General features: G+C 41.0%; 3 protein-coding genes across 6 annotated transcripts; 2 read left to right on the top strand and 1 right to left on the bottom strand.

Moving 5' to 3' along the window:
- The first annotated feature begins 1,317 nt into the window (after positions 1–1,317).
- nedd1 (NEDD1 gamma-tubulin ring complex targeting factor) lies at positions 1,318–14,028 on the top strand. 2 transcript variants are annotated; one of them, XM_084060701.1, is made up of 16 exons: positions 1,318–1,376; positions 2,785–2,923; positions 3,421–3,515; positions 3,937–4,053; positions 5,293–5,433; positions 6,194–6,423; positions 7,617–7,821; positions 8,338–8,479; positions 8,675–8,794; positions 9,386–9,478; positions 10,224–10,307; positions 10,606–10,760; positions 11,727–11,886; positions 12,288–12,426; positions 12,856–12,922; positions 13,160–14,028. In XM_084060701.1, exons 2-16 carry the CDS (start codon positions 2,788–2,790, stop codon positions 13,262–13,264), a joined length of 1,989 nt encoding a protein of 662 aa, XP_083916827.1. In that variant the 5' UTR covers positions 1,318–1,376; positions 2,785–2,787; the 3' UTR covers positions 13,265–14,028. The 2 variants fall into 2 exon arrangements, with proteins under 2 accessions (XP_083916827.1, XP_083916826.1); XM_084060700.1 differs by having other exon boundaries at positions 12,285–12,426.
- A 144-nt stretch (positions 14,029–14,172) lies between these two features.
- On the bottom strand, positions 14,173–19,453 carry LOC311047804 (ran GTPase-activating protein 1-like). The gene has a single exon (XM_084060702.1). The coding sequence runs from the start codon at positions 17,232–17,234 to the stop codon at positions 15,366–15,368; it is 1,869 nt and encodes a 622-aa protein (XP_083916828.1). The 5' UTR covers positions 17,235–19,453; the 3' UTR covers positions 14,173–15,365.
- Positions 19,454–21,074: 1,621 nt separating this feature from the next.
- lyrm5b (LYR motif containing 5b) lies at positions 21,075–24,439 on the top strand. Of its 3 annotated transcripts, none has more exons than XM_084059686.1 (3): positions 21,075–21,233; positions 21,965–22,032; positions 22,923–24,439. In XM_084059686.1, exons 2-3 carry the CDS (start codon positions 21,988–21,990, stop codon positions 23,133–23,135), a joined length of 258 nt encoding a protein of 85 aa, XP_083915812.1. In that variant the 5' UTR covers positions 21,075–21,233; positions 21,965–21,987; the 3' UTR covers positions 23,136–24,439. The 3 variants fall into 3 exon arrangements, with proteins under 3 accessions (XP_083915812.1, XP_083915811.1, XP_083915810.1); XM_084059685.1 differs by having other exon boundaries at positions 21,962–22,032; XM_084059684.1 differs by having other exon boundaries at positions 21,105–21,160; positions 21,962–22,032.
- The last annotated feature ends 799 nt before the right edge of the window (positions 24,440–25,238 follow it).

Genomic DNA, 25,238 nt, shown 5'->3' with positions numbered 1-25,238 from the left:
AGACAGGAGTATTATATTTACAGACTCATTTAATCATCATATCCTTTATTTATCCAGGTAAGAGTCTAATTGAGAATATCTCTTTACCAAGAGTTACCTGGCCAAGAGAGCTGCATGAACAGTGTTACAACAGTAAAACACAAACATAAACAGACAAATACATCTATTGCAGACACTACAACTGAGTGCGCTCAATATCCATCCAGTTAAAATGCAATACAGAGCAAAAAATAATAATTTTATGAGCAGACGTGTGCATTCCCTGCTTTGACTAGACTAGACACTGCATGTATCCTGTAGGCCAGTTGTTCTCAAAGTGGGGTCCGGGGACCCCCAGGGGTTCGGTTCTTCATGGGGTTCCAGGGAGTTCCCAGAAAAATGTGTTGTAGCATCAACCTCAGTTTTTTTTTTTTTTTTAAACATCTTTTTATTGCAGTTTTTTCCACTCACATAGGTATTTCAAATATCGACAACAGGATTTGCACAGATAAAAGAAATATAAGACAAAACATAAATGAAATTAGGAATACAAAAACAACATGAAACAAAACAGAGGCAAACAAAACATAACAACAACAACATACACAACTTTAAACTAAATGACATACAAACAACATGAGGCTGATGATAGTACACATCCAGAGGGCAAAACAAATCAACATCAGTTTTTAACCAGCTATTTGAAAATAGCAGATGACATTTTTTGAATGTTTTTTTTTTGGAAACATTTTCGGTGGCCAAATACCGAAAGTCGGTGGCCAAAGAGTCGGTGGCCAAATACATAATTTGTATTCCAGGGGGTCCCCAGCAAAAGTAGTTAAAGTAGCATCACAATAATTTTAACCACTTTATCCATTTATGTGGGCTATTCGAAAATAGCAGATCTGCAAGCTCACAGCTCACAAGCTTGTACATATGCTATTTTTGAAACCTTTTGTTTTGAAATAAAAAATGTTGAATAATTTTGATTTCTTTTTTTTACATAAATCTTCTGTTCTGGGGGTCCCTGACACAAAACATTTTCAGATGGGGGACCCCCATCCCAAATTGATATATTATTATAAATTGATATATTATACCAAATTGATATATTATATCAAATTGATATATTATATCAAGTTGGTATATTAAATCATTTTGGGGGTGACATTCCTTGACATGAAAAAGTTTGAGAACCAGTAGGGCTAGGTGGCTACAATTTGATTTGTAATTTGCACATCCGCTCCCTGGCGGATACGGAAACGTGCGTGCGTGTTTTGTGCATGTGTTGTGTCCCTCGGTGTATTTGTGTCCCTCTGCTGTTGCCGTAGTGGCGGTTGTTGTGGACGAATTCGGTTCAGCAGCTTCAAGGAAGACAGTTTAACACAACCGTTCTGGTATGTATTATAAACTATTATAAACAACCGCTTATATTGTTTAAGTGGAGTAACTTATTTATTTGTTGACGTTGTTTAGCCTTCATTTGTACCAGTTAGATAACTTTTAATAAAGAGCCACGTTAGTCAACTTGGCTAACTGATAGGGCTCATTAGCTTGCTAACTTTGGCTAAGTTGAGCATCCATGACAATCAAAACAAACCATCACATCCATAAAAGCCAGTGGTGGAAAAAGTACTCACGTGTGTTTTACTTTAAAAGTATAAATACTGCAAAGTAAAAGTCAGGAATTAAAAATGTACAAAAGTATTGACATCAAAATGTACTTAAAAGTACCAAAAGTAATTGTGCAGAAATTTCAAATGTATAAAATATTTTTAGAAAATAGCAGATCTACAATGCGACGCATTGTGAGCTTGTAGATTGGCTATTATCAAATAGCCGAAATGTATATAGGGCTGAAGTGGGTAATATATGTTTTGTAATAATAATCAAAATCTACAAAGTAAGTAAAGTTTCCAAATAATTGTAGTGGAGTAACAGCAGTACAATATTTGCCTCTGAGATGTAGTGGAGTAGAAGTAAAAGTACAGAAATGTTTAAATACTCCAGTAAAGTAAAAATACCTCAACATTGTACTTAAGTACAGTACTTGAGTAAATCTACATAGTTACTTTACACCACTTATAAAATCAAAACATGATATTTCCCGGATTACTTTTATATATATACTAGTATAGTATAGAGAGGTATATACTAGTATATACCTCTGTGTTTCATTTGAACATACTTCGATTAAACACCCATATCTCTCCAGAACATTACTGTAATTCTTTGACTCGTCGATTCGAGAAAGATAAAGGTTGAACTTTATTAAATAATCCTTGATTCGGTCATACAAATCATAACAAAAGACAACTCAAATAATCAGGAAATAAAACTCAAATGCTAAAAGTAACGTTACAGGAGGCACAGCAGTGTATAAAGTCATTGAGTTTATCATCTGAATATTTTTGTGAATATTTGCTCAGTTTGTCCTTATCTAGCCCTGAAACATGACTGTCATAAAGCGTCATGTGAACCATGGCTAGTCCTTAATATCTACAGCACAGTGTTGTCTCTACTCTTAAAAGCCCTCATTCACTTTGCTGTACTCCTGCAATTGAACTGTGGCATTTTCATGTTATTTTCAAAGAATCCCATTTCTAACAGTATTAATTAATTAAGTAATTCATTTATCACAACAAACAACATGAGTATATTCTGAAAGGAACAGTTAAAGTTAGTACTGTATATTTAAAACAGTGCATTGTGAGAATACAGTATGATATGATTACAAATTTGGTTTACTTCAAACAGAATTTCCCAACAGGATGTCTGTGTGTCTGTCTGTCTGTCTGTCAATAGAACATGGAGGAGGTGACCAGGTTGGTGTCTTCAGGAGACTGTGTCAAGTTGTGGGACTCTGGTTCTATGATGGTGGTGGACCAGTTTAACCCTCACAGCCCCTCCCACCCTGTGACCCAGGTCTGCTGGAGCAGCAACAGTATCCTACAGATGACTACATATACACTATTAATAATTACTGTGTAAATGTACGTTTTGTGTGAATGGAAATGTGTCTGGTAAAGCCTCAGTTATACTTCACTTGTGCGCGGGGTGTTGTGCATCAAAAATAACCAATTTACAACACTGCGATGCAGTGTGACCTAAGCTTGTAGATCGGCTATTTTTGGTGCGCGGCACCAGAGTGCAAATGTACGTATAAATCGCCCTTGAATGTCATGCGTGTCCACAGACCTCCATCTGAAAATATTTTATTGCAGGGAAAATATTCAAAATGTTTAGCTTTTTTTTCCTTCAAGATTTGTTTGAAAATAGACGATCTACAAGCTCACAACGCGTCGCGACACAACACGTTGTGAGCTTGTAGATCTAGAGGTGCTCATGTGGCCTATAGAGTCACTTCTTTTGGGCTTGTTTTCATAGACCTGGTTGCTTATTTGGTCGGCAGTAGAGTTTATCCCTGACCTCTGATCTCAGACCAGTATGTGGCGAGTGCCAGCAGTTCTGGAGATAAACTGGTCCTTTCCAGCATCAAGTCCACAGCTGTCCCAGTGGTAGTACTGGCTGAGGGGGTAAGTCATATGGTAGCCGGAACGCTCGCCCCGCAAACGCACTCGCCCCCACCCTTTTTCTTTTTCGAAGATCGCTCGGCCCCAGCGGTTCTTGTATTCTTGTATTTGTTTTACTGAGGTTAAGGTTAGGAATACGTTCAGGGTTAGGCATAGTTTTACTGAGGTTATGTTTAGGAAGACCTGGTGGCGACCGTTCCGAGGTCGCCGAATTTGACCCGGGGCGAGCGTGTTTTGGGGCGAGCGTTCTTGTATTTAGTAATTTTACTGCTGCAGTAACAGTTACTGTAAATACACAGAATACTGGGTTGGTGTTAGCGGACAAGTCGTTGGGCTGATCCCTACTGCTCAATACTATAACCACACAACTATTACTGTTATCTGTGGTCTGTGTAAATTGCTGGTTGTGTGTGTGTGTGTTTAGAAAAAGCAGACTCGTCTGTGTCTGAGCAGTTCATCTCAGTATCTGGTCAGTGGAGGCCTAGACCACACTGTCAACATCTGGGACCTGAAGAACAGGAGACTGCACCGCTGTCTGAAGGTTGGTCTATGTCACCAACACATGATGCAATCTTTTCTTCCTTCTTATCACTTCTCCCCTTTTTCTATTTAACTTGTACTTTTAAGTGTTTTTTTATTGCTGTAATTTCATTTGTTTTGATGTATAAGTATTGTTTATTATTAAAGCAGCACTATGTATTTTGGGGTATCAGTGGCCACTTCGCTTTGACTGGCAGTTCTGCCTGAGTTTCATCCTGGCTAATGCCAGGATGAAACTCATTGCCTCCCCTATACATAGTAATATAGTCAAGCCCCTAGCAGGGACATTTTTTGAAGGATGATTGTTATTGCTTAAACAACTTATAATTTTGTGGGACATAATATGCTATATAGTAGTTAAAAAGTTACATACAGTAGTGCTGCTTTAACAGTCCTAGATGTCTACTGTTTAAAGGTTGGTCTATACTTGCTTTTATAAAATGGTTATCAAATAATGTCAACATGATAATCATAGACAAATCTCAATTTAAAATAATAACACAAACAGGTGGTCACTGTGCAACGTTTGTTTACAACCTTCAAGTTCGACTTTCTCCTCTTTGCACAGCTCTGCGTCCCCCTCCCACTGCGTCCCCCTCCCAAATATTAAACTTAAACTAGCCATTGTAAATGTGAAATTGATCACTATTGAGAAAGTGCATGGCCTGTTTCTTGCCTAACATTTAATCAGAAACTATTTTCGTTGGACAATATAGGTGAAATATAGAGATATTTCCCAGACAAGCCAAGACTGTAATTCTGCAACCAAGATTCTCATACCTCTCTTGCCTCGTTTGCACACGGGCAAAACAGCCAATGAGTTCTACGCTGCTTCCTAATGGTGGTTTCTTTCTTAGCCGTGGAGTGATATAAGTAGAACTGTACAAAGGCAGATGTCATAGCCATACCACACCTATCAACCTATCAACCATCTGTGTGATTTGACAAACTGGTTTTATGAATGTTAAATACACACTAGTTTCCCTTGGCAAATTGCAGCGCCTCCACATCTCTGCATTTTGAAAACCCTGGTAGAATTGTAGTGCACCGTTTTCAATAGACTTGAAACTTCAATTCTGATATTTGCATCAAATATGTGTGTGTGTGTGTGTGTGTGTGTGTGTGTGTGTGTGTGTGTGTGTGTGTGTGTGTGTGTGTGTGTGTGTGTGTGTGTGTGTGTGTGTGTGTGTGTGTGTGTGTGTGTGTGTGTGTGTGTGTGTGTGTGTGTGTGTGTGTGTAGGTGCACAATGAAGAGGTGACGTCTGTTAGCTTTAACAGTAATGACAGCTATATTGCAGCTGGTTCAACCAGTGGAGACATCATTCTCCACAGTATGACCACCGACATGACCAGTAAGGCCTTCGGACACGGAAATACACAGGTTAGAGTCCCCACCGCACACAACATGCATAGCTGTATTGCTGTTTGCTTTACAATGTACTTCATATTCACCCATTCACACACACCGATGGCGGAGGCAACCATGCAAGGCACCATCCAGTGGTGGAAAGTAACATATAAGCATATAACATATATATATATTTTGTTACTTTAAACTTTTATACTCCACTATGTCTCAGAAGCAAACATTGTACTTTTTTACAGCACTACAATTGCATATTTAGATTATTAATGCAAAATTACATTAGCTTAAGCCCTATTTTGCGACGCTTTGTGAGCTTGTAGATCAGCCATTTTTGAAAAAGTTTGAAAAACTTCTAATACTTTTTGTACTTTTATGCTAGACACATTTTGAATACAGGCCTTTTAACTGTAACATATACCATATTGTGTTACTTACCTAAGTAAGAAATATGTGTACTTCCCACCACTGAGTAACAGTAGTAGTAGAAGTAGCAGCAGCACTACTACTAGTAGATTCATCATTAACAGCAGTAGTATCAGTAGTACATTAACCACTTGAACCCCAACATCCCCATTCTGGGGGGGACAATTCGCCAAAAATAGCCGATCTACAAGTTCACGTGTTGAGCTTGTTAATCAGCTATTTTTGGCGAAGGGATTTGGTGTACTGTAGATGGAAAAACAGCGGCCCAAGTGCAGTTGTAACTCAGGTCTGTTGTACTAAGAATAGAGGCTTTAAGTGGTTAATTAATGCCCCTTCCCCCTGTGGTCGGCAGCCTGTCCGTGACCTTCGTCTGTCCCAGCTGAAGCGCTCCCTGTTGGGCAGCGTGTCTGACAGTGGCACCGTGGTGCTCTGGGACTCAAACACACAGAAGGAACTCCACTCCTTCGACAGCGCCCACAAAGCTCCGGCGTCGGGCCTGGCTTTCTCCCCCGTCAGTGATCTGCTGTTTGTCACCGTGGGACTGGACAAGAAGATCATCTGCTATGACACAGGCAGCAAGATGTAAGACCTCACTGTACCCACTAGCAAAATGATGTACTTTTATCTGCAAAGGAACTTTAAGACCTCAATGTCCCCACTAGCAAAATGATGTACTTTTATCTGCAAAGGAACTTTAAGACCTCACTGTCCCCATTAGCAAAATTACGTACTTTTTTCTGCAAAGGAACTTTCCCGCCTTACTGCTAGAATGCGGCTCAGACCGATTTACCAGCACTTTACAAGTTTTGACAAGTTCTGACAGTATATATTTGCATCTGCACTTCTGGTTGTTGACTAGTATGTGTAGAGAGATGCTAGTTGTGTTCTTTAGATAGATGCTATGTATATTGCTATTCAGATGTTATTTATGATGTTTACTTGTAGACAGATGCCATGTTGTTTAGACAGATGCCAGGTTGTAGTAGTTACCAGCACATACTTGAAGGCGCCTATATCCTGTTTTAGTGTGAGGTTGTTTGATGTACAAGTGCACCCCTGGACATGACGCTAGTACTATATGACGCAGGGACTTACCCCCAAATGGGGCCTCAGTCCAACCCTTGATGCTTGGAGGAAAAACAAGAAAAGGACCACAATGGAAACAAGCCTTCTGGCTTTGTGTTTTTTATCAATGAAGTGCTCAATCAATCAATCAAAGTGTTTAACCCATTAAGACCTGGAACTGTGTCATTTTTAGATTTGAGCAAAAAAAGCATTATTTTACATTTTTGGCTATTCAAAAATAGCAGATATACAAGCTCACGAGCTTGTAGATCTGCTATTTTTGAAAAATCTTGAAAATGTGTGCAAATCTTTGAATATATATTATATATTCTTTTAAAGCAAACATTAACTCTAATCTTTGCTTCTGGGGGTCCCTGGAGCAACATATTTTGAGATGGGGGTCCACAGCCAAATTCATATAATTTTGGGGGTCCTTGACATGAAAAAGATTGAGCACCACTGATATAGAAACATAAGTTTTTCAGAAAACCGTTAGGATTTAGAAGACATTTTGCAGAATCGGAACCTCAGGCCTCAATGGGTTAAAGTGCCAAGCAGGGAGGCATTGGGTCCCATTTTTATAGCCTTTGGTATATTCCGTCTGGGGATTGAACCCTGACCTCCCAATCTCAGGGCGGACACTCTTAACCACTCCAGATAAGGGCATCCGCTGCATGCCTTAATTGTGTGCATCCACATGTGTTTTCCAGTGTGCTGCGGAGTCTCCGTGTGGATTGTCCTGTAACGGCGGTAGACTTCACTCCAGATGGGACAGGGGTGGTGGTGGGTTCCACCCAGGGGAAGATCTACCACTACGACCTCAGGAACTCCAGCGCCCCCACCAGGACGACCGTTGCACACAGAACCTCCGTCACCAGCCTCCGCTACCAGACCACACACACTAAAGCCAACAAGGTAGCAACAACACCACACACACACACACACACACGATGGGTACAATAAGGCAGATTTCTTTTATTACGATTTTTGTAGGAAAGATAAAAGAAAATAGGATATTTATTCACCAGCCAAAAGACTGGTCCGCGACCCAGAAGTGGGTTGCGACCCTATGTTTTGGAAAACAGTGCAATAAGGCAGTGGTTTTCAAACATTTTCATGTCAAGGACCCCCAAAATGATATGTATTTGGCTGCGGACCCCCCATCTCAAAAATGTTTTGTGCCAGGGATGAGTGCCGCGCTATGAGCTTGTATATCTGCTATTTTTGAATAGCCAAAGTATAACATAATAGTTAAAGTGGTTAAAACGATTGTGACGCTATATTAAATAATTTTGCTGGGGACCCCCTGGTACCCCCCCAAGGACGCCTGGGGGTCCCCGGACTCCACTGTGAGAAACAGTGCAATAAGGTACCAGCATTGCAATGCACATAACCTCTCCCTGTCTCTCTTCTCTGTGCCTCTGTTTCCAGTCCAGTAAAGGAGTGTCCAGTAAAGTTTCCAACATTAAAAGGGTTTCAATCAAGGCAGGCCCCACTGTCAGTGCTGTGAGCACACCTGCTTCCACCCAGACCCCTCCCCCCAGCCTGAGAGACACACCTGCTAGCAGCACTGGTCTGTATTAGCTTACAGAGACACCAAATAGACATTGTATAGTAGAGTCCACATAGTCATGATGGACAATACATACACATATACTTTATATATAAGGTATGGAGGTGTTTGTGTCTTACTGAATATTACCAGATATAACTGTATATTATCAGCTATAAAAGTGTGTATCTATCCATCTGTGTATGTCTGGTATAGAGTTATTGAACAGAGAGGCAGAGGGCCAGCTGGAGGCAGCAGACCGCCTGGCTTCTCAGGACGGCAAGTTCAGCTGTGTTGGACGCAACAGTCTGGACATGTTCTCTCCTGCTAGAGACGGTTTGTGACCCCCATCAGTGACTCCATCTTACTGTTATGCTTTTGGCTTTGTAATACTTTTTTTTTATCCCTGCCAAGGCCAGGGTTTAACTGTTAACCCGGGTTACCTGTCAGACTTTTCAGATTCAATTCCGATTGGCTATGAATGATTGGCTTTCAAAGTTTGCAGGGCCCGTTTTGCACAAAATGTGCCTAATCATGAACACAGCGTCAGATTTCCGCGAAACTTTGTCATACACATACTTTTTATTAAAATCAGCCTCATGGTGGCGCTATAACAGATCACAACACAACCCTAGGTGGGCAACCCGACCTGGCGGAACCTATTTTCTGTGCGCTTTCCCTATCTATTATGTAAAGCACTTTGAATTGTCTCTGTATGAAATGTGCTAGATAATACACTTGTTTTATGCTCCTATAATAATTGTATGGATTGTATGATTATTCCTGTTGTATGCTTTGTTTAGTGTATGTGTTTTATGAGTGAGTGGTTACTGGTTTCACTATTTGTCTTTTTCAGTTTTTAGTATTACATCTTGAAAATATTTATGTAATAAAAACTATCCATTGTTTACTGCCTTGTTTCCATAGTAATGTCCATTCCTGAAGTGTTGCCAAGAGACATAAAAGGCCAACCAATCAGAGGACGGGCTAGTCTGGATGTGTTTTCACCTATCAGAGACGGTCAGTTCTCTTCTCAGTTATTCTACTGTCTGTCTACAGCTCTTCCTCTTTGTTTTCTTTCTTTAAACATCAGAAAGTACATTTACAAAAGATGCATAAATAAACAGTAGTTTAATGTATTATGTGTTTTATGAGTGAGTGGTTTGACTGTTTCTGTCTTTTTCTGTTTTTAGTGTTGAATCTTGACAATATCATGAATTAAAGTTCTCAGTCGCCACGACTGATTTCAGTCTTTTGGATTCCATAGAAGCCAGCATGTCTTCCATGGAAGCATGTTGCGCAGCGAAAATAGCCGATCTACAAGCTCTCAATGCGTCGCAGACGCATTGAGAGCTTGTAGATCGCTATTTTCGGTTAACAAGCCTAGATCGGCTATTTTCGGTTAATATTTTCAAAGATTGGAGCATTTCAAGTTGTCAAACTAGCAAAATGTTTAGAAGCGTTTTCCATAAAACCCTAATGGTCTCGGATATGTCATAAAAGCAATGGTTAAAGCCTCAATCTGTGATTTCTTCACCTGGTTGGCAGTATGTAGAACAGCAGGAACAATATTAAAAGATTCATTTTACATATTGTAATTGTTTAGGAAACGGCGCTAGTGTGGGGAGGGCTCCTTTCACACTGTTTCACAAATCACATAAGACTTGGCCATACACATTCTTTCAGTCGTGAGATTTTATTTTGCTTTAATCCATGCAATATTGATGTAAGAAACAATCCATTGTGAACTACCTTGTTTCCATAGTAATGGAGGGGTTGCCAAGAGACACAGAAGGCCAACCAATCAGAGGGCGGAATAGTATGGATGTGTTTTCACCTGTCAGAGACGGTCAGTTCTTTTCTCAACTCTTCGGTTCCTCTTTGTTTTCTTTATTTAAACATCAGGAAGCACATTTACAAAATATACATAAACTTAGATTATTTTTGGTTAAAAAATAATCAGGAAGGCCAAATAAACCCAAGAAGGAGCTTATTGAGTGTCTCCTTTTACAAGATACATCAGAATGATTATGCATTGCGGTTATTACTGTTTAAGTACAAATAGACTTTTAGATAGATTTTTACATTTTAGTCTGTTTGTAAGGAAAGCCAAAAGGAGGAAATTGTAATTTTGTGCGTTTCCACAGATACCTCCTACTCCTCTGGCCCCACCCAACGCAGGACACCCCTGGGAACTCCCCTGGGAAACCCCTCCTCTCGCGCCTTCAGCCCACTGTCCATTTTCCAGACACCACCAATCAGAGAGGAGGAGCTCTTCTCTCCCACCAGCCCGCCTGAGAGGGTAAATGAGTGGATTTATGTCAACTAATCTGACATCTGGAGAAAAGAGGCTGTAGACTAAAGCAATAAGCCACTAGAGGTCGCGGTTTACCGTAGATTTGACAATGGCTAAGAGGCGTAGTGAGGCACGACGTGGACCCTCTTCCATTTGTAAAATCAAGGTAAACGGGGACCTTGTGTGTCTTACTACTGTTACAATTAGGGCACCATCAAAATCATAGACACGTCCCAATTAAAACAGTTCTTAACACATTCCCTGCCAGGTATTAATTCATTAATTATGTAGCTTCTGCCAGGGTTTTTTACCTTTATATTATTACTTTATATTGACGATCTTTGCAGAGCCACGGGAGCTGTGTGCACGTAAACAAAGTATGTCTAGGGGATGGGGGGGGTCTGATCTATCCACCAGAGAAATACTTTTGTAACCACGATCAGCCATTTTGTCCCAGTCGGCTGTTGTATAACCGTTTTCACAAAAAAAAAAAGTATTTGAAAAGACTGAGAGCTCCGTCAATGGCGGTCAACGGTTGGATTTGAAATGACGGAGATCTCCATCAATGACAGGGAATGTGTTAATAACAATTCAGTACATAACTATAAGAACAATTTCTAAAAGAAAGTAGTTCCCGCAACTGACAGCACAAACCAGGAAGAGCAACTTCTGGTTTGTGCCCAGGTATATTAAAAGAACGTACACAGTCATGTATCATCTTCCAGTTTGCCTTCAGAGATTCCCATACGTCCAACACTTCCACCTTGCCCCCCGTTCCTTAAAGAATCCATACCGTCCCTAGTTACACTTACTCTTTAATAGAATAACTGACATAAGGTGGGTGCGTCGACCACATTGCAATGTCCACGGTTCAATTCCAACTGGAGACCTGTGTTGTATGTCCTTCTCCTCTTGGCGACATGTCTCTACTATTGCATCTAAATAATCAACTATTAATATAATAATGAACAGATCAGTGGGGCCAGCTTGGAGGGAGAGGAACAAACTACACCCCCTACATCAGCACAGACCAATCACAGCCAGTCGGCCCCTCCTTTCTTCACCCCAGACATCAGTTCGAGAACCAATGGCATTCAGACCTTCCATGGAGCCACACCCACTGCAGCAGCAGGTAACTACAGACAACCATACTGTACACATACATTACAGCCCTACCTCCGCATTCTACATACACACACGGAACATTTATGTATTCAGTTGTATAGGTATTATACCATAAATGTCATTGTCCAATTCTGTACCAACAATACTTCAACCCATTTAGACCTGCGGCCAATTCTAAAAACGCCTTCTAAATCCTGACCTAAGTTTTCTGAAAAACTTCAAATATTCATTCAAAAATGTTAAGAAAATGATGTTGCTATATACTGTACATAGCAACAACCCCAAAAGCGGTTCTCGGATTGAAAGGTATAGTTACGTATAGGGGTTCCCGGTCTAAATGGGTTAAGTGAGACAGGATTCAAGTAATTTTTTTAATGTGTTGTTTTTTTGTTAACGTGTGGTCAGCAGTAGCCTCCAATCTGTCTGAAAAAATTGCGGAGGTGGTTGGAGGAGGAGGAGGCGCAGAGGGAGGAGGTGGAGCTCCTTTCTCCACCCTGCAGATCCATTTCATAAAGAACATGATCCAGGACACTCTGGAGGACTTCAGGTACCACTGTCACCTCTGACCCCAAACCCTGACCTCTCGGCTACTAACCCTGACCTCTACTAATGCTGTCCCCTAGACCTCTAGTAATTCTGACCCCTGTGACCAACTGTTGTTCCATTATTGTATGTAAACGGAAATATCATATTGGACAATTTGATATATTGCTCTCCAGTGTTTTGATGTCAGTTTTATTAAAGGACCATACTTGTGGTCTGGCATATTAAGCCCATTGACTATAACTGATATGACTTGACATTACTGCCGACTATATACCTTGGTGTATGTATGTGTATCATATATGGGGCTCAAGCTGTGAAAAAACAAAGACAAACACATTATGTACTGTATCGAAATACAAGTACATATTCTGTGTTTGATATGAACCCACCTTATTCCACCCGAAGATAAATAAAAAGCCTCTCTCCCCAGGGATGCATGTCACAGAGACGTTGTGAATCTGCAGGTTGAGATGGTCAAGCAGTTTTACATCCAACTGGTAAGACAACGTTGTGTGATCCATAGTAAAGAGGACCGATTAGTCATTTTCTACGTTTAGAGTTGTTAAATATTTTTTTATACAAAACCACCCATCCACCGTCCACCCATAAGCCAATTGTAATGTAAGATATAGTGTTCGTGCTAATACTAATAGTTAGTAGTTAGTAGTTGCAGTATTAGTAGAAGTGGTTCTACTGGGTGTATTACTGTTCTTCAAATAAGTATTTTCTTTCAGAATGAGATCCATGGTTTGATTGAGCGTTACTCCGTCAACGACACGCTGGTGGAGGAGATAGAGAGACTCAAAGAGGAGAACAAGAAGCTCAGGACCAACTACTGATGACCTCACAGCCCGGGGTCACCCAGGGGTCACAGGGTCAGCAGTGAAGATGAGGGTTTTGTTACTGTACCTGGACGCTGAACTTAAAAAGAAAAACATTTTATAAACCATCAGCTGCTGCCAACGTATCTCATCAACAGCCATGTCTCGTGCCGCAATTGCCCTTGAGCAAGAATGATGACTGAATGATGTGTTGTGGATGACAGCAGCCTTGTGGAGGCTCCAGTGTATGTTTGGGTGGAAGATGTGACCATATCTGTGCCTTCCATGTGTTGGCAACACCAGTGGTAGACTGTACTTTATCCACCGTACAGATGGACAGCTTTATTTACTTTATTGGAGACAAATGGCACTGTCTGTCCTACATAGACTAATGACACTATGTCCTGCAGAGTCAAACGACACTGTCCAACAGAGACAAACTGCACTAGCTGTCTGTCATGTTGAGACAAACAACACTTTGTCCTACAAACAGCACTGTCTGTCCTCAGAGCAAACAGCGCTGTCATACAGAGCCAAATGACACTGTCTGACCTACAGAGATGAAAAGCACAAACTGCAGTGAATACTATTGGTGGGTACAGAAATGGATAATGTATCATTTAGGACCATTTTATGGATGTAAGTTTTAGATTAAATCTAAACCCTGGCCTAGACATTCATTACCTGTGGCCTTTAACCCATTAAGACCTGAGGTCGATTCCTATAAAAATGCTTTCTAAATCAGTACTTCTCAAACTTTAAATAAAATAAAAAAATTCAAACACTTCCAAGATTTTTCAAAAATGTTCATTCTAATAGCAGATGTACAAGCTCGCAGTGCGGCACGAAAATGACACGGATGCTTTCCCGGTGTGCGGTTTTAATGGGTTAAAGCAAACCGTAAGTAGTTGCTGTGTGTGTCTGCAGGACAGTGTGGTGTGATCAATACTGTGTGTTTTATTCTGTCGTAGTTCAACAGAAGCACCAAACGTGGAACCTGACTTTGTGGCATGGGGTTTGTTTTGGCCCAGTAGACGAATAGTGCCAATCTAGTAGCTTTTCTTATGTTTCATATCACTTTGCTTTTGTGGTCATATTTTTATGAACTGTTAATAAATAAATAAATAAAGTCATTATGTATTGACCATAGTGGTATCTCAGCAACATGGATGTTTTACATTTTATATTTTAATGTAGCCATTACAAGTGCCTGGAAAGAAATACTGCTACAAGTTGAAATGCAGCAAACAAAACTTGCTGTAAAACTAACTTGACAAATGAACAAATGCATCATCATACTTGTATTGACTATTGTTAATTCCCCCGAGATAGGGAACCTGCCGGGGGGAGGCAGCCCAAAGCTGTGTTGGATGGAGAAGAGTCCTAGATGGCCTATACGCCACTGGGAGCGATGAGCCTGAGTAGTAATAGGTTTGCTTTGTATGTCTAACTTTTAAAAAAAATATTAAACTTTTCTGTGAAAATGTAAGTAGCAAGCACAAGTTAAAAAAAAAAGGGGGCAGAGAATCTTGTTTGTTTCTTTGATGTGGCTTTAAACAACTCCCCATGTGGATTTTAGACTATGTGGCCACTGGCCAGTCAGTTATCTATGATGTATGCAGAGATGCTAATTCCTTACTTTTCAGCTAAATTTCTAGATCAAAATGTGTCACAGTCAAAAAACATATTTTGGGCAAGGGCTGAAACCTTGCCCAAAATATGTAGTCATATCAGCAGGTTACTCACACACACCTCTTGGCAAAGGGTAGATGTATGCTGATCAGCTCAGTGTAGTGTGCGTGCACTGCCGTGCAGCCCCGAAAAACTAAGGGCAGCACAATCCAAGTGCCATTGACTTTGATAACAAAACTGAAGTTTAATGTTTAAAAAAATATATAAAATGTGAAATAGAATGCATGGAGGTAGTTCCTCCAGAGGTTTGCAAGATTAGCCCCAGACAAGCAGACAGAGCCACGCTATAAAAATGCCTACTGGCAGTGTGCACGAGAACTTTGCCACTGATCGGTCCAGTGATTTGCTGGAATAGCCTCAGACAAACAAAAAAAGGACAGTCTGACCCACACCATAAAAACTTACGTCATGAGTGTTGATCCACCTCTTATGTACCCTGTCCCTTGTCCAAGTGTAAAGCTTCCATTGCCTTGTTGGGAGTGTCAATCAGTACAGTGCACTGTGTGTCGGGGGGTTTAGTACTGGCAGTGGTTGAACTTGAGACGGTTGGTGAGGTGGACAGACTCTGGATTCTGGAGAGCACTTTTTCTCCAGGGGTCCACCATAGACTCTGTGTGGCCCCACCACCTGACTTAAGAACCTTGTCATTCTTGCAGAGGAAGGTCTGCAGCAGTGAGGCGTGGTCCTGGGGGAAGTATTCCTGTTGGACGGCATGTTCCAGACACCGTAGATGACCTGGAACCACATGCAACTTCCTGCCCTTTCCCTCACCCTTGAGGAGTCCCATCAGGACAAGTAAGCTGGAGAGGAAGCAGTAGGACTGGAGGGTTGAACCAGAAAAGAGCCTCTTGAACACAGCATCGATGGTTTCTAGAACCACTCTCTTGGTCTCTGGCTGCTCACTGTAGACAGAGGAGATCTTCAGAAGGACATCAGCAGCCTTGTCTGGGTCTGACACGTCCACCTGTTGTATTAGAAGTGTCCTCTCCTCTCCCAGCTGAAGAAGTTTGCCACTAGACGGGCTGTCCAGGAAAGACTCCACCTCTGCTGAACTCTGAGGTTTTGTGGGGGTGCTTTCCCCATTTGACATCCCATTTTCCTTCTCATTTTCATCACCTTTCTCTACATTTTCCTCCACTTCATTCTCGTCCTCTTCATTTTCGTCCTCCTCTTCATCTTCTTCATCGTCAGGCTCTCCCTCATCATCACTGAGAGAGGCCAGCATGTCTCCTCTGTCCATGCCTTCCATGAATTCCTTCAAAGCCTCACAGCCTTCCTCCCCCAGACAGTTGCCATTCAGATCCACCTTCTCCATATGAGGTTTGTCTGTGACAGCCTGTGCCACCACTAGAGCAGCAGCATCAGTGATTTGCCCAAAGTTCAGGTTAAGTTCTTTGAGAATAGGCAGTCCCTCTCTTAGGACAGCTGAGAAGGCAATGGCTCCCTCAGAGCGGACCAGGCAGTCACCAAAGTTAATCACCTGAACATTCTTCAAATGCCTCAGAGCCTGAGCCATGGCCAGTGCTCCTCTCTTGGTGAAGGTGTTGTCATTTAGGTTTAGGATGCGGAGCTCTGGGTTGAGCTGTATGGCAGAGGCCAAGGCTGTGATGCCTGGGTGATTAATGCTATTCTGGGGCAGGTGGACCTCCTCCAGGCTGCCTATCAACTGGAAGGCCGTCGCCAGGGCTGTGGCACCCTCGTTTTGCAGAAGGTTCCTCCCGGCCATGAAAACCCTCAGTCTCAGTGGTGCTCCCAGAGCTGAGGACTGCTTATGGCACTCAGTCAGTGCTGCTGCCAGGATCTTGCCTCCTCCAATGCCCATGCCACAGTTGTTGAGTCTTAGCTTCCTCAGTGAGTGGCAGGTGGGGCTCTTCAGCAGGTCTTTGATGCCCTTTACCCCGTCCGGACCAAAGGCGTTGTCAGACAGGTCCAGCTCTGTCAGTCTGGCCCCTGCACTCATCAGTGCACCTCCCAGTGATCTCAAGGCTGTCGGGATCTCGGAGCGTAGTCGTCCAGTAAATATATCGCTCCAGTGGCATCTCTGAAGTTGGTCTTTGTGCTCGAGGGCCTTGGCGATGGCCTGTGCTGCTTCTACGCCAACCGTGTTACCCTCCAAGCGCAACGCCCGGAGACCCTGGTACTGCTCAATCTCTTTTACCAACTCCTTCACTGTCTCTGCGTTGTCCAGTTTCAGTCCCAGACCTTTGTAGCTCAATTCTTCATCCCTGACATGGGTCTTGGACAAAACATCAGCCAGCTGGGAAATATCATCCGAAGCCATTGCGTTGGAGAGCATGAAACTGAAAGCTGTTGACGGTGAACACAGTATTCTGCTCAGCACGGTAGCTGGCCAGGAATCGATTATGACTGGGATATCTTGATGCTTCTCTCTCTGTTCGTTAATGTTGGTCGGGGTCGATGCTGGAACTGTTTCCAACTAAGCCACATCGAGCCTTTTATGCCGTCTAGCTGTGGCCCTAATGTCCCTATGATGATGTCAGGTAGTGTCAGACATCTCCATATATGGGTCGGCCTATGTCGGTTATGCCCAAATATGGGACTATGCCGTCAGTCCTGGACGTGACGGTTATCTCTATATATGGAGATCTGAGCAGAGGTTGCTGATGTCAGACTCGGTATATATGACACGCGTTCAGGTATCTATGACGACTTTGCAAGTTGATAATCTCCATTTATGGGGATCTCCATATATAGGCTAGTGCTGGCAAATATGACTTGAATGTTTTCTACAGCCGCCCCACGGATTTCCGATTGAAATACGTAAAAATCCGAGAACATTCCATTGCATATGCCACCAGTATTCGCCTGTGCCACCATTTTCGTCTGCTCCGCATGTTTCACCCGTCGTACATTACCCGCGGTATTGATGAGCCCACTGCCCCCTGAGGCCATTCGGATAAGGTTTCTTTACAGAGTAGTGGTAAGCCCGCCGCCCCATGAGGACATTTTGGATGAGGTTTCTTACGGAGGTTGAATTATATATTTTTGATAACGCTTTCCATATTCTAAATGACGCTTTGCATGGGGTCTAAATGACGCTTTGCAATGGTTCACTCCCTTCGGTAGTGAACCATTTTTCCACCCACCACCCTTAACCTCCTGAGGTAGTGGACCATTTTTCCACTCACCTCCCTTAACCTCCTGAGGTAGTGGACCATTTTTCCACTCACCTCCCTTAACCTCCTGAGGTAGTGGACCATTTTCCACTCACCTCCCTTGACCTCTTAACTGGGTTGGCCTAACTGGGTTGTAAGGCCAGCTAGTCGTCCTTGTATATGTTATCCGCGATTAACTGGTTTGTAGAGGTATTACGCCGCCCCACGGATTTCCGGTGGAAATACGTAAAAACTCAAGCACACCTTCTAGTGCTTTCCGTCCTTTCTCTCCTCTTCCCTTTTTTTGGGTTTTCTTTCTTTTCTTTCCTTTCCTTTCCTTTTTTCCTTTCCTATTTCAAGAATGATTCCAGAATTGGTTAGCAAGGACTTGGCTATGTCCCCCTCTTTGTCTGGCCAGCATACCTGACATCATCATAGGGACACTAGGGCCACCGCTAAAACGTATAAAAGGCTCGGCATGCCTAGGTTCAGATCAGTTCCAGCAGTAACCCGAGCTATCTTAACTACCAGAGAGAGAAGCATAGAAGAGATTCCAGCAATAGGCGATTGCCACAGCCTAAAGCATATTCTCATACTGGATTTGGATCTGGTTAACGAGGAGATTATCAACTTGCAAAGTCGTCATAGATACCTGAACGCGTGTCATATATACGGAGTCTGACATCAGCAACCTCTGCTCAGATCTCCATATATAGAGATAACCGTCACGTCCAGGACTGACGGCATAGTCCCATATTTGGGCATAACCGACATAGGCCGACCCATATATGGAGATGTCTGACACTACCTGACATCATCATAGGGACATTAGGGCCACAGCTAGACGGCATAAAAGGCTCGATGTGGCTTAGTTGGAAACAGTTCCAGCATCGACCCCGACCAACATTAACGAACAGAGACAGAAGCATCAAGATATCCCAGTCATAATCGATTCTATAGCCTGACACATATTCTCATAGGGCCTTTCGGATTTGGATAACGAACCAGCCGATCGAGAGTTACTACATGGTCCTTCCCATGTGGATTTTGGATTGTATGTGGCCAGTATGTGATGTCAGCCACCTATGATGTATGTATCTGTGGTGTATAGCTCCATATTTGGGCAAAACTGATCCCACTGGCATTGACTTTCAGCATGCCCATATATTATACTTGGATGGGCTTAGGGTTGAGGACAGAGTACAGCAACTTGCTATGGGCCTGGTCTTCAAGATACACCACAACATTGGGATCCCCCTGTATTTGTCAAAATACTTCCAAAATGTTAATCAAGTCCATGATCATAACACCAGAGGCAGCTCCACAAACCATGTTCAACCCAGATTTGGCACAACAAAGGGAATGAACTCTTTCTCATGCTATTCATCTAAAATGTGGAATGCCCTACCAAAAGGAGTAAAGGAGTGCAAAACCCTACTCACTTTCAAAAATGCCCTAAAGATACACCTTCAGGAGGCTGCAATTCAAAAATGGCCCCTGTCCAAGTCCTAACCTACCCCATGTCCTAACCTAACCCCCCCCCCCCCCCTCTCTTTCTTTTTTGTACATATTTTTCACCCTTCATACCAGTAACCTGTAAACTGATTGTATGACATTCTGTATAGTAGTGTGTATATCTGTCTGTCTCTTATATGTCAACATGATTTGTGTGCATGGGGATCTCATCTTAAACAAGCTGCGTGCTTAACTGAGCTATCCAGTTTAGTAGACCTTGTATTGCGAATTTGTACTTCCATGTACTGTTATGTACTGTCATGTACTGTTCTCATGTCTTACTAAATAAAGTACATCAATCAATCAATACACAGTTCAGTGGATCGGTGGGACTGAGATGATTAATTAATGAAATGTGAAAAATATTCACACCCAAAACATTTTTTCACTAAGTGTGACAAATATTCAGGTATTACTGGTCTGGAAGTAATAAGCACTTTAAATGTGGTGCTGATTGGTGGTGTGGTCTGTGAGATTAGTCGCAACACAAACACAACACAAACATTTGGGGGACATAGGCGGACAAAATGACCCCTTTGGTGCCACGGTGTAAAAAGATATTTGTCACATTGTGTACCTATTTTGGTGAAGCTTGGTCAAAAATAAATACTTTAAATTACATTTTACACATTGGCGTTTTAGAGGCCCTGCAATAACTGATTCATTCATATTAGGGATAGATCAGATAATGTGTTCCAAATTAGTTTTCCCCTTCTGTTTTAACATTGGAATGCAATTATAACCAATTAGTATTGAGAGAATATAAAAATGATACAGTATAATACGTGTTCATCATCACGACTCCAAAGATCACGTGTAGCATTTTGTGTGTGTGTGTTTTGTTTTTGTTGTTTTGGGGGAGGAGGGAGGGACACATTTCTATCAGGTGTATCAGAAAGTGTGATTTGAAGGCCAGAGAGAACGGATACAGGTCGAGTGGGCACCTAAACATTGTTGGCACCGCAATGCTAAATTGTCTATTTTTTCTAAAATGTAAAAAAAAAGAATACATATGCTTTGGAAAATAGTCCAAAAAATAATGTCACGTATATATTATTTGATCAAGCACTGGTTCATCATTGTAAAAAAAAAAATATATATATATATATGCATAAGCATACATGTATGCTTTGGAATATAATAATAAATGCTTTTCAGAAATAATGTAAAGTAGTCTACATGATTTGATTTAGCTATTGTAGAAATATTAGGCCTTAAATTACATTTAAAATGTTATAAAATGAAATGTATGTGGCCCCCCATTTATAAAATAAATACAAAATAAAATGTAAAATATGAAATATTTAAAAAAAATGGCATAGGTCGGTTGCATAGAGTTAAAAGGTTGATTGGAGAAAATCAAGGAAGGTAGATAAATGGGGATGCAAACTTTGAAGCACTTCCGTATGACGACGCTTTAGTGGTGACATCACTGACGAATCCTTGGTATGTTGTGTGACATAACTGATGTCCTGTTGAACGTAACGTTTCACGGGACACCGGAAGTTGTGACATCTAAAAAGTAAACATTAACCTTGGAAGCTCGCTGTATTCGTCATGCGTCTCAACCAAGTGATTAAACGATACATCTGTGAGATAATATTGTCCAATTGAGCCTGTATTTGATCCTGAAGAGAAGAAAACGGACCAAAGTCCATTCAGAGGTCATCTAACTAAACTTTACGAACTGTCTCAGCTACTAGAACTAGATCGTAGTTTTGTTACTGAATCAAAGTCTTCAAAGTAGTAGACCTAAATTTGCCACAAACTCATTTTTGCATGTTATTTGCGATTAATTCGATTATTACAATGAAAGGTTTTACTGTAGTTTCGTTTGATGCTGCCTAAAGGTCTGCAGTGGTGTAAAGTAGCTAAATATATATGTACTCAAGTACTGTACTTAAGTACAATTTTGAGGTATTATTTACTTTACTGGAGTACTATTTCCAATTTTCAGTACTTTTACTTCTGGCACTACATCTCAGAGGCAATATTGTACTTTTACTCCACTACAATTATTTGAAAACTTAGTTACTAGTTACTTTTTAGATTTTGATTATTACAAAACATACATCAACCACTTCATACTTTTTGTCCATTTGAAAATAGACGATCTACAAGCTCATAATGCCTCGCGATGCGACCCATTGTGAGCTTGTAGATCTGCTATTTTCAAATGTATGCATTTTATACATTTGCAAACTTGTGAAATGGGACATATTCTGCATATTGAGTACTTTTACTTTAGGTACATTTTTATACCAATACTTTTAATTTTATTTGTAAACAGAGTATTTCTACAATGTGGTATTGGTACTTTTACTTAAGTACAAAATGTGAGTAGTACTTCCACCACTGCTAATATATTATATGACTGATTGTTGTGTTCCAGTAGACGGACCTCGATCCTCTGTAAGCATGTCCAACCCGCTCAGAGGTGAAGTTGTCAAACTCTATAAAACTGTAAGTTTGTGTCAGATTATCGCTCACACAGTCACACTTCATTTATGTGAAAATGTCACAAATCAGATGGTGTACATTATATACATATCAGTACAATTTATTGAAGACCTGCCTGGTATGGTATGGGAATACAGACTAAACACCACGTATTGTAATGACATTTGCTCTTTAAAATGGACGTGCATGTGAGTGGCCACCATTCTGCTACTGTTACTTGACTGTGTTTTGTTTGTATTGAAAAAGTGAGTAAAATTGTTTGTATATATATTATACACACAGTATATACTTCTACACGAGAGAGAGTATAATACTTTTCTTTCTGTTTTCAAAAGGATCCCTGGCTAATACGTGTTATAAGCCTTAATACTTTATAATTGCCCCCTCTTGAACTAAAATTCTAAAATAAAAACACCTTATTTCATTTCATTTATTTTAGAAATAGTGCATCTTTTACTAATGGGGGACAACAACGCCTGTTGCAAGTTGATATCATTTGTCCATGCGTGGTCCAGCCCTATAGAATGTATAGTATGTATGTATAGTGTATAGTATTTGTTGTTTTGATGCTCATATTGACCTTAGGAAGTATTACGTTGTTTTTATTAGCATATGCATTTTAATTTTAGTTATAGAGGGCAATTATAATGTATTAAGGCATATAAGGCGTATTAGCCAGGGATCCTTTTAACATAAAGCCATTTCTTCCTGGAACTGAACCTGATCTTTATGTCTTTCTCTCTTATCCATTTGTCTTTCTGTGTAACCTGTCGTGTGTGTGTGTGTGTGTGTGTGTGTGTGTGTGTGTGTGTGTGTGTGTGTGTGTGTGTGTGTGTGTGTGTGTGTGTGTGTGTGTGTGTGTGTGTGTGTGTGTGTGTGTGCGTACTGTGTAGCTGTTCTACCTGGGCAGGGAGTACCCTAAAGGAGCAGATTACTTCAGAGAGCGCCTGAGAGCAGCGTTTCTCAAAAACAAAGATGAGAGGAGCCCAGAACAGATCAGACAGATGATCGCCCGTGGAGAGTTTGTCGTCAAAGAGATCGAGGCTCTGTACTACCTGAGGAAGTACAGAGCCATGAAAAAACGCTACTATGATGAGGAGCAGTGACACAGACCTGTTCTCCATGTTTCCATCCTAGTTATGTGAATTGTAGAATAGCCAGTCTAGAAGGCTAAGTACTTGATTTGGGAGTAAAAATGACAGACAAATTTGTTGTCACAAAGTGAGACCTGTCAAAAACTGAATACAAACAGAAAATGAAAAAACGAGGTGGAGGGGTGTGTTCATGTTTGGAGAGCGGCGACATTGCTGACTGTTACAAACTTGGTGCAAATCGCATAGCAACCAACATTTTCTGCCCAACCCTGCTAACTGACTCAAGCCATCAGATAAACACCTGGACTGTAAATGATAATAAATGTCTCTTGGCAAGACACAGAGTCTTATAGACGGATTTCCGCGCAACGTCATCACAGAGCAGAATGTGCAATCTGCGCATGCTCGGGGGAAACGAATTGTTGCGCCGTTCACTCTGTTGTTGTGTTCGGGAGTTAGATAGCCATAATTCTGCTATTATAGGCATAATAGGCATAATGCTGCTATTATATACAAACAGATCCAACTTCCGACAAATCATTTTTATTGAGTAAACAAGGTATTACAAACTGCATAATTTAATCTACTTTCATTAAACCCGGTGAAGATCATTTCTTTTATGAATGGACATTTGACCAGAGCTGCTGCGGGTAATGGCGCCCTCTATAGGCTTCCCCCTCCTCTGCGCGGTCATATCCTCTCATGTTTACTAACAGGAAACCCGTCTATTGGCCTTCAGTCAAATCTAACCACTCTCCTCTACTGTCTCCCTCTCAGCCTTCCTGTTGTTTGTCTCTCCTACACTGTCTCTCTCTCTCTCTACTTTCCGACTGTCTGACTCTCCCTCCGATTTCTAAATAGTGTCAATGATGAACAAATAATAAGTAGAGTGGATTATCTGTATTAAGTTAAAGCAATATAATTTTACTTTTAATACTGTTTAATATAGTAATGTAAAGTACATTATTATCTATGCTGCTATCCACAGTCTACAGATTGTGATAAAATATGGGAGATTAGTTTTTTAATTGATAAATGTGTGCCTTTATTTTAAATCAATTTTAAAATAAAAAAAGATATAAAAAATGTTGGGGTCTAGTGGTGAATTGATCCTTCAAACAGCAGAGCTGACGGTCATTAGATTTGGATGCAGCTCTGTAAAAGGAACAGAGTTAAAATAATATTCTTCAGGCATTTTCTTTTAATGGCGTTTCTGCTTAATTTTTTGCTTCATCTTTAAGATTGACTGGGTTAAGCTAGTCTTTAATACATTTCATTATGAAATGGCCACATCAATAAAGGCTTTTTAACTTTTTTCACCAGAAGAGTGCCTTGGTTTTTTTCCTTTCTTGCACAATAGAGACAATTCAATGTTGATTTTTTTTTAAATCCTACATCTAAATGTGACGATAAAACATGCCATTGAATATTGGACTTTTAACGCCCCATATTTCATATATTATGGTACTGTACTCTTTGACAGTGTTGTGTTGAAGACTGAAACGGTTTAATTCTTTCTACTGCACTCTAGTCTCTGACACATTACCTGACAGGACGACTACGCTGACCTTCTGCTTCATGTTCAATTCAGATTAGGGATTAAGAGAGATTTCACTGAGGGACAAAGGCCAAGTATGGAGTACAAATGCCTTAATCTAATCCAGACTACAGACAAATGTAATTTGAGACTAAAAATCTTATTCCTGGCTCATTCAGTCTTGGTTTTTACACAACTCTATATTAACATGATATAGTTTTTAAAGAGAGTAGTCTGTTTCCCTTAATATTAGCCTGTAGACAGATAATAGGGAAAGCCATTATACTTAGCCTTTTGTTCAGAATAGAGAGTATGCACATGCATCACTTTTCCACCGGGGCACACCCCCCTCATCTAGATTGAGTGAAGTGCTCATTGGAAATCACTCAACGATCCTGCGTACCATCCGTTTCTAAATTGCACATAATGCAGGAGGCAGCAGGATGTTGCGTTTTTGAAAACGAGCACTTCCAAACTCTGACACATAGAAAAAGAATCACCTGCACGGAATTTATTGACAGAAAGTAACTCATAACATGTCAACGGTGGATTTTAAAGAAACAAACTTTGCAAATAGA

Source organism: Gymnoscopelus microlampas, assembly GCF_963454915.1.
Source record: "Gymnoscopelus microlampas genome assembly, chromosome: 6".
NCBI classification, from domain to species: Eukaryota; Metazoa; Chordata; class Actinopteri; order Myctophiformes; family Myctophidae; genus Gymnoscopelus; species Gymnoscopelus microlampas.
Note: the sequence above shows the minus strand (reverse complement) of the source record. Positions and strands in the feature narration are given on the sequence as shown.